The sequence below is a fragment of the Megalobrama amblycephala genome, linkage group LG1 (genome assembly GCF_018812025.1).
Source record: "Megalobrama amblycephala isolate DHTTF-2021 linkage group LG1, ASM1881202v1, whole genome shotgun sequence".
Classification (NCBI taxonomy): domain Eukaryota; kingdom Metazoa; phylum Chordata; class Actinopteri; order Cypriniformes; family Xenocyprididae; genus Megalobrama; species Megalobrama amblycephala.
Window position 1 is genome coordinate 30,782,520 of NC_063044.1, and position 9,954 is coordinate 30,792,473.

Genomic DNA, 9,954 nt, shown 5'->3' on the forward strand with positions numbered 1-9,954 from the left:
GAGGACCAAACCTGCAGAAATTAAAAATAAATGAATAAATAAACAAATATATAAATGAATAAATAGGTAAATAAATGTGATGATAGGAAAATAAATAAATGAATAAATAACTTGATAAAATAAATATGATTAATTTTTAATAAAATTCATTTTCCCCCTTTTTTATTACTATATTTATTACTATTACTTTATTTATTACTAATCTAATTTATTATTTTCTGCTTTTATGCTTGAATTATTTATATTATTTTAGTAATAATTATATTATTTTATTTATTTATTATTTATATATTTTTATATATTTATTATTTATACATTTAATATAATTATATATTTATTTATTATTTATTCAATGTAAACATATTTTAAAAAATTAATAAAAAAATAATAAAAGTGACAAAAACACACACACACACACACGTGTCTATTGCCTGTATAATGTCTCGTCAGATCTGATCTTCATCATTTCTCCGTCTGACCGACAGTAACGACATCCATCAAGACTACTAACTCCTCTTCATCTCACACTAAAGCATGAGCGCTCCCTCACTCTGTCTGAACAGGAAGTCTCTGCGCCCACTTCCTGCTCTCGTGTGAATCTGGTTTGTAAATGAGGAGGTGCGGTCTGGTTTTAAATAGCGCTCAGATGAATGTTTTCTGCTGTAACAGGCGGTTTTGTTGGTTAAAAATAGTTTTGTAATTATAGGAAATGATTTTTGCGCTGCATGTTTGTCCTTGAACGCTGTGCTAATTTGTGGTCAGGCATTTTGCCATCAAACCACTGGTGTCTGCTCACAACTGACAGACCGAAACACGGCAAACACCAGACTCAACACACACAAACACACACACTTTTGAGTCAGCATCACATAACTGAAAAGAGAGAAATGGTGAAAATATGCTGAGAATATTTCATTCATTCAAAGCATAAAAGTATCAGAAATCTATATCTATATTTGCTGCTTATATTGTGTGTTTTACACACACACATATATATATATATATATATATATATATATATATATATATATATATATATGTATATATATATATATATATATATGTGTTATTATTATTATTATTATTATTATTATTATTATTATTATTATATTTATTTATTTTATTTTTTTTTTTTTTACAACTCTATGGACAGTTTTCACAGACACATTTCCACAGTTATTAACATCATAAATTAGTGCTGCAAGATTATTTGAAATAAAATCAAAATGCGATATGACTTAATGCAGTTATCAAGGCTGCATTTTAATTAAATATAATTTTTTTAGTAATGTAATTAAATATAATTTAATCTTTAAGAGCTCCCTGTGGCTTTCTGTCAAAATAAAAGTTTGAAAAATTTGAAAATGAAGAAATTAAGATAGCCTACTATAACTTTACAGTTATATACGGAAGAGGATTAGGGCCAAGCAATAATAAAAAAATAAAACCATCTCGAGAAAAAACTCGTTAAATTTTGAGAAAAAAGTCGTTAAATTACGAGAACAAACTTTTTCTCGTAATTTAATGACTTTATTCTCAACATTTTATCTCAACTTTTTTCTCGAAATTTAACGACATTTTTCTCATAATTTAACGAATTTGTTCTCGTAATTTAACAAGTTTTTTCTCGTAATTTAACGAGTTTATTCTCAACATTTTATTTCAACTTTTTTCTCGAAATTTAACAACTTTAATCTCGAGATGGTTTTATTTTTTTATTATTGCTTGGCCCTAATCCTCTTCCGTAGTTATATATATAAATAACAGAATAAAATTTATATTACTTTTCCCAATTTAGTTTATTTTAAAGTTAAATATTACAAAAGTAATATTTCTTATTTTGTTTTTATTTAGTAATTTATATTATATAAATATATATTTATAATGTATATATTTTATAATAATAATAATTGTTAATATTTTACCACAATATTGATATATAATTACAAAATTTTATCTCATTTTAAATCGCAACTGAATTTTTTTGATTTTTTTTTCCTCAAATCCTGCAATCCTATCGTTTACAGAAAATTATGATGTTAACATTTATAATATCTTAAACTTTTCATGCCTTATAGTCACGTTCAGCAGATTAGAGTTGTGCGATAATATAGTTACATTATATTTTTAATATAGTTACTGCTTTATGATATGAACAATCATAACACACACACACACAATTATTTTGTGAATATATATATATATATATAAAACATGTGTTGTAGTTTCTGTTCATCATGCTGACTTCTGCTTCTGAGAGCCTGGAGATGTGAGTGTCCAGAGTGAGTTCAGTCACTAGTGAGGGTGTGGATGCTGCCTATGAAGGCTGTAGACAGTGAGACGGATCACTGGGTTTTGAAGAGACTCTGAAGCAGAACTGAATATGTGTGTGTGTGTGTGTGTGTGTGTGTGTGTGTGTCTGTCAGATCACAGCTGTGTGCAGAGAAGCGGCTCTACAGGCGCTGCAGGAGAACATCGCAGCCGATCATGTGACCGCCGGACACTTCCACGCCGCGCTGGACGCCGTCAGACCACGAATCCCACAGTCACTCTTACAGTCGTACATCAACTACCAGCGGGAACACGGCGGCTCACGCGTCTGACAACAACTGCACAAATACACAATAAACACACATTTGACTAAATAATGTTGTTGACTTGATTACTTTGTGTGTGTGTGTGTGTGTGTGTGTGTGTGTGTGTGTGCGTGCGTGCGTGCGTGCGTGTGTGTGTGTGTGTGTGTGTGTGTGTGTGTGTGTGTTTGTGGTCATCTGGCCTAAAAGATGTTGTAGATCTATTAAAGTTTTATTCGATCATGAAGCTGTGTGTTTTATGGTTTGTGCTGTAAAACTTTATTCCTCTGACCTCTGACCTGCACAAGCTCTTAAAATACATCAAAGATTATTTCTGTCATACTGAAACATGGGTGTGGCCAAAAATATGATTTAAAGCGAAGAAGAACATGTTTAAGTTGCACAAATAATGTTTTATTCTTCTGTAGAAAAGCAACAATATAATTTATTTTTCTTTAAGAACCAGGAAACCAAATCTCTGATCCGAAGAATAAACACATTCTCAATGTTTCATTAAATCTTCTTCACATCAGAGTTACTAAACGCATTAAAACATTCTTTGTGAAGATGCACAGTGTTGTTATTGTTAACTAAAACCATTAAAACACTTTCTGCATTGAAATAAAGTGGAAATATGAAACAGTATGATGAAAAATTATATTGCCTTGTCAACTAACTGAAATGAAATGAGTGGAAGTACTAAAGTTACTAAAACTAAATATATTAATCAAAAATCTATTAAAAAGCAGAAAATTACTAAAATAATTAAAATGAAAACTGAAGATATAAAAAAAAACTAATTCAATAACTACCGTTCAATATTTTGTGGTCAGTAAAATATTTGTGAAAGAGTCTCTTCTGCTCATCAAGGCTGCAATAACTTGATCAAAAATACAGTAAAAGTGTGAAATATTACAATTTAAAACAGCTCTTTTCTATGTGAATATATAGTAAAATGTAATTTATTTTTTGTGATCAAAGCTGAGTTTTATTTTTCTGGATTCTTTGATGAATAGAACGTTCAAAAGAACAACATTTATTTGAAATAGAATCTTTTGTAACATTATAAATGTCTTTACTGTCACTTTTGATCAATTTAATGTGTTCTTGCTGAATAAAAGTATTAATTACTTAAAAAAAAAAAAAAAAAACTGACCCCAAAGTTGTGAAAGGTAATGTACATACAAACACTAAAATATAATATAATATAATATAATATAATACAATACAATTTGATATAATGTAACATAATATATTATAATATAACAAAATATAATATAACATAAAATAACATATTATAATATAACATCATAATATGTTATTTTATGTCATATTATATTATTATGTTATGTTATATTATAACATAATAATATAATATAATATAACAAAATCATAATATAATACAATTTGATATAATATAGTGTAACATAATATATTATAATATAATATAACAAAATATAATATAATAATATGTTATTTTATGTTATATTATATTGTCATATATTATTATGTTATGTTATATTATAATATAACATAATAATATGATATAATATAACATAAAATCATAATATAATATAATATAATTAATATAATATAATACAATTTGATATAATATAATGTAACAATATATTATAATATAATATAACAAAATATAATATAACATAAAATAACATATTATAATATGACATAATATAATATAACATAATAATATGTTATTTTGTTATATTATATTGTCATATTATATTATTATGTTATGTTATATTATAATATAACAGAATAATATAATATAACATAAAATAACATAATAATATAATATAACATAAAATCATAATATAATATAATTAATATAATATAATATAATATAATATCATGATATTTCTTATGTACCAAATATATACTAGTGACGTCAAAATCTAAATGTCAAAATAATTTTCATTATCGTGTCTCTCTCACAAGTGTGTGTGTGTGTGTGTGTGTGTGTGTGTGTGTGTGTGTGTGTGTGTGTGTGTGTGTGTGTGTGTGTGTGTGTGTGTGTGTGTGTGTGTCTGCGGCTCGTTTCCATCTGAATGCATGAAATGACTTTGTGCTGAACTTTCCTTTCTCATGTATCCGGATGCAGCACATCCGCCCCACACACACACACACACACACACACACACTGAGGGGGTTTGAGCTCTTAAGGTCGCACCAGCATTGTTCGTGTTTTGACTCGATGTTTTCGAGATGTTTTACTGCACAAACGCGTTTAAAACATTTTAATGAGATTTTGTTCATCACTACAGTATCTGAAAGATTAAAAATAAACACTCAACACGTGTTTCAGATTACTGATGCAGCATTTCTGAATCAGAAACAAAATAATAACACACAAAACACTGTTCACCACACACACATTAAGGGTGGAGAAACAAACCATCGCCTCATATGTTATATTCAAGTATTATTTTATTTACAAAAAATCTTTTATATCGAGAGCGCGCAATATGTGCACAAAATCAGAGGTGCGTGACGTTCAGAAGCAGATGCGCGTTCGTCTCACATGATCCACCTTAAATCCAGAGATCTTCTGCCCCTCCTGCATCTGCCCCATGATCCTCTTTCATTCATCAGTGTGTGTGTGCGCGCAAAAACAGCACACGCATCTGATCCGACACACTCACGCACAGTCTGACGCGGCGCGCGGAGAGCCGGACGAACGCGCAGCAGCGAACGAGCCTTTATTCGTGGATTTAACTGGATTCTTTCCACATTCTCCCCCGTGGATCAAACCCTCGAGCTGAAGATCCACCGCGCGGAGTTTCCTCTGGATGTTACGCTCGCGGTCATGCGCTGATTTTGGGGATCGTTCTGGACATGTTGATGGATGTTTGGCACCAGGACTGATGGATTTGACATTATGGGAGTCTGTCTGTAGGTATGTATGAATTCTGTGTTGTTTGATGTGGATTAGAGGGCGATCGAGTGTGGATCTGGGGCTCTTGGAGTCTCCACAGGCCCGCGAGCGCAATAAACACGCGCTTATTAGTCAAAACTTATGTTTAATTAGGATATACTATAAGCTTCAGATTGCGTGTGAGTGTATGTGTGTGTTTGAGCATGAACACACACACACACACACACACTCCTCCCCCAGCGGGCTTGTTTTCATTCATAAGTTCTTTTTCTTGTAGTCCTTCATGTTTTTTTTGCGAGCGAGTTCTGTGTTTTTACTTAAATAATTCAAAATGCACGGTTACAAAGCAAATATAATTATGATAAACAAAAGATAATGAGAGAAAATATGTGCCTAAGACATAAAAATGTTTATTGATAGCCTATTAAGCGCGCGTCCGATGATAATTACGCGCAAGTGTCGCTTTTAATCTCGGTTCTTTCCGTTCGCTTCTGTTGGATATCCTCGTGAAGTTTCGGACTCTTCCTGCATCATAAAGCGCTTTGAGAAGCGTGTGAAGCTCTGTGTTTGATTTGAAGTCTTCCTGCTCAGTGTGGCTCTGCATTTTAATGTTAACCAGCCATACACATGCAAATCAGGACGGGAAGTATTTGTACTTTACTTCAGTTGTGTGCTTATTGAGGTCGGTACAAAGTCTTGTTAATAGTCAACTCTCTCTCTCTCTCTCTCTCTCTCTCTCTCGGGGTTAAATGGCTCTGTGAATAGAAGGGAAAGAGCTCGAGACCTTCTCCTCACACACACGCTCTTCTGCGGTGTGATTTATGAGGTCTGTCGCAGAAAGTAGATCTGCACACGTTCAGTCCGATTGCGCGTTTGGAGCGTCACGTGTGAATAAACCCCGCGGTGAACGCGCATCTCCTGCAGCAGGGTGTGAATTGTGTGTCCGGGCGGGTTTGACCCTCTAATTAAGGCTTGAACCCCCCAAAGGAAGTTAGAAACAAAAGCTTGGGGGCCTTAAGAGAGAGAGTGTGTGTGTGTGTGTGTGTGTGTTTCTCACACGCTTCAGTTAAGTTATTTAGCAGTAAACTCTGGGGTTTTGCAGTGATGCCATAGAAGAACCATTTTAATGAACTTTAGGCAACTCGAAGTCTTTGTGTAAAATGCAATATAAAGGCAAAACTTTCAGTTTGTGTAAATTCACTTGGGGTTCAGAGTATTTATTTTTTTTTTTTCCTACATTAATTTTTTCACACTTGTTGTGCAATGATGTGGTCTTGTTTCAGTGTTACAGTTTATGCTTTTCTTTACTTACCCTCAAAGAATGGAAGTGAAATGTGACAACATGCCCCACACATGACCATGATTTAATTCAAAAATGTTTTATCAGTAAAATGCAATTATTAACTTTTTCATATTAAATAATGCTGTTTTTTTAATAATTAAAAATAAACGAATTTTAGAGTTTGACAATGAAACAGTGTGGGCAATCAAATGAAGAAACACATTCAAGCTTTATATTTTTTAAAAATAATAATTTCTGAACATTACATCTCAGCCTTTATTCTTCCGTTTCTCAGTTAAATCCATGAAAGTAGTAAAAGTGATTTCTGTTGCTATCACAGCGAGGTAATAACACTGGGATTTAACCCTGGCTAGTGTCTTCTACTAAGCAAATTAAGTATTTAAACTGTTGATTGGAGGAGATGAAAAATGAAATTTTCTGCTAAGGTTAAATAAACGTTCAGCAAGATTTTGTTGCTATTTTTACTCTGTATAGTGTTGATATGGCAACTAAGTTTCATCATGAGATGTGTGTGACAACTAGCCCCGCTCACCCCTAATTATCATCTCGCATTCATTCTCATAATCGCAACCAAAGTATAATATCTGAAATTGGTTGTTTGTCGTGTTTTAATGCGCTTTCTAAAGGTTAGAATTATTCGTGAGATAGTATGAGGTGCATTACAAGGCATAATTAGCGCATGTTTTTGCACTTTAAGGTTTCAAGTAAAGTCTGTTTTTCTTAGTTTGAAGAACATTGTAAAACTCTAAATGGAATGGAAAGATTCCATGGATGTTAAAGTATCATCGATGCCAATAAAGAACCTTTTTTCGCTCACACTTTAGATTAGGATCCAATTCTCACTATTAACTATGACTTAATAAACTCTTAATTACTGCTTATTAATAGTTAGTACGGTAGTTGTTAGGTTTAGGTATCGGGTAGGATTAAGGGATGTAGAATAAGACATTAATATGTGCTTAATAAGAAGTAATAAACAGCCAATATCCTAGTAATATGCTGCTAATAAACAACTAGTTAATAGTGAGAATTGGACCCTAAACTAAAGTGTTATTATAAAGAAGCCTTTGTGAAATGGAAAGGCTCCATGGATGTTAAAAGTTCTTTGTGGAACCATAAAGAACCTTTATTAAGATAAATGTGTTGCTTTTGATTGCATAAACTGAGAATAACCCATCTCTCTCTCTCTCTCTCAGGGTGTCAGATGAACGTTGCATCTGTTCTGTTGTCTGGAGTTGCTGATCGCGTCTTATGGATCGCCACGGTCAGCGCGGAGGGACCGTCAGACATCCGGACCTCCCGTCTGGGGCCATCCTGTCCCTGGATCAGATCAAAGCCATCCGCTCCTGTAACGAGTACACGGAGGGCCCGGCCGTAGCACGCAGACCGGCCCCGGGGCCGCGCACGCCGCCGCGGAAGCACGAGAGGACTCACGAGGTGCTCCTGGTGAACGTGAACAACAACTACGAGCACCGGACCGCCCGCCCGCCGGCGCTCAGCCGGTCCACCAGCACGGGCAGCGCCGGGAGCAACAGCAGCACGTCTTCGGAGCAGGGCCTGCTGCCGAATTACCGCAGCAGAGCCGTACGGACTCAGCCGAGCGCATCCTCGCATCCGTTCCTCCCACCGGACGCTCCGCTCAAACAGACGCCGGTGGAAAAGCCGGACTCGCCACATCTGTACATCTGCGAGAGCTGCGGGAAATGCAAGTGCAGCGAGTGCACGGCGCCGCGGCCGCTTCCGGCGCGCCTCGCCTGCAACGGACAGTGTCTGTGTTCGGCCGAGAGCGTGGTCGAGCACGGGACGTGCATGTGTTTGGTGAAGGGCATTTTCTACCACTGCTCCAACGACGACGACGACGTCGGCGACCCGTGCGCCGACCGGCCGTGTTCGCTGTCGCACCCGCAGTGCTGCTCGCGCTTCCTGTGCATGGGCCTCATGTCGGCGCTGTTCCCGTGTCTGCTCTGTTACCTGCCCGCCAAGGCCTGCGTGAAAGCGTGCGACTCGTGCCACGACCGCGTGAACCGGCCCGGCTGCCGCTGCAAGAACTCCAACACCGTTTACTGCAAGCTGCAGAACTGGAACCAAACGCCCGGACACGCACCGGGAAAACCGTCCTGAGGAGTCGAGAAATATGATTAGATTAATAGCTGGGGAAGCTGTATCGCTGCTGCAGGATGTGGGAACGGAAAATGAGGCGGGGGGAGGGGTTATGTTAATGAGCACATATAAGCTCCGCCCCTCCCAGAGGAATGTGAAAACCACTTGTTTCGTCGCAGGTTTATTTTCTGAACCAGCGTTTGCCTTACCCGACTGTGTACAGCTACTATCTAACGCCAGAGAGCTCAGCGATGATGGTGCTTTGGAAACCAAACCTGTGAAGGACTTTATTTGCCGGGCCGGACCGTAAAAAATGTAGCCGTTACCGGATCTGCCGGATAGCAGGCGCGGTTGTTATGAAATGGTTTCTACGCATCTGTTTTTGTTCTCGTTTTGTTGATGTAAAGAGGAATTTACGGCTATTTTTTAAAAGAAAATGTTAAAACTGTTTAACTTTTTTCGTTGTTGTTGTTGTTGTTGTTGTTGTTGTAAAAAATATTTATTATGTGAAGCTCTATTATTTTATGATATTTATTGCAAAGGACAGATTTACTCATGTCTGAATATAACAAAATATCAACACTTACTGCAACATGAAAGAATGGAGAAACAGATGGAAACATGTTAACTTTAATGCAAAAATATACAAATTAATGCAAAACGCTCTTGTCTAGTGTCTCATTTCATTTGGAGAACAAGATTAAACTGCTGATGTTTGGATTTATTCAGGATTTAATCGTTATATCTGCACTGCCCACATTAGAAAAGAAGGTGTGTGTGTGTGTGTGTGTGTGTCACCACCTGGCCACCTGTGTGAGGCTCATAAAGTCTCTCTCTTTGTCTTGTTTTATTGCGTGTTTCCTGCTGTCAGGCGTTTGTTGATTTCGCCCCCGCCGGCTCTCTTCTCTCCTCCTCCTCTGTTGCCTCATTTTTTGCTTTGAAATTGTGTCTATGGTCTTAAAGATTAAAATGCTTGCACATTCATCGATTTTGAGGTTTTAAATCAAATATTGTGAATCTCAAGTCACATTTAAACCCCAAATCAAAAGAAATTATATCTTGCATAAAGAAAAAGACGCCCGTTT

The 9,954-nt window shown here is 35.8% G+C and overlaps 2 protein-coding genes across 2 annotated transcripts in view; both read left to right on the forward strand.

Annotated features, from left to right (window-relative positions):
- Window positions 1-2,645, forward strand: part of spata5 (spermatogenesis associated 5) — a 56,337-nt gene extending 53,692 nt beyond the window's left edge. Inside the window, exon 16 of the mRNA XM_048189262.1 lies at window positions 2,427-2,645. Coding sequence (XP_048045219.1) covers window positions 2,427-2,603 — 177 coding nt within the window. The 3' untranslated portion in view covers window positions 2,604-2,645. The remainder of the gene's footprint in view (window positions 1-2,426) is intronic.
- Window positions 2,646-5,148: 2,503 nt separating this feature from the next.
- spry1 (sprouty homolog 1, antagonist of FGF signaling (Drosophila)) lies at window positions 5,149-9,530 on the forward strand. The gene is made up of 2 exons (XM_048189284.1): window positions 5,149-5,487; window positions 7,966-9,530. Exon 2 carries the CDS (start codon window positions 8,021-8,023, stop codon window positions 8,888-8,890), a length of 870 nt encoding a protein of 289 aa, XP_048045241.1. The 5' UTR covers window positions 5,149-5,487; window positions 7,966-8,020; the 3' UTR covers window positions 8,891-9,530.
- Window positions 9,531-9,954: the final 424 nt, after the last annotated feature.

Bases quoted from the DNA above. Each gene is read 5' to 3' on its own strand.
- spry1 (XM_048189284.1), top strand. From the start codon at position 8,021: ATGGATCGCCACGGTCAGCGCGGAGGGACCGTCAGACATCCGGACCTC.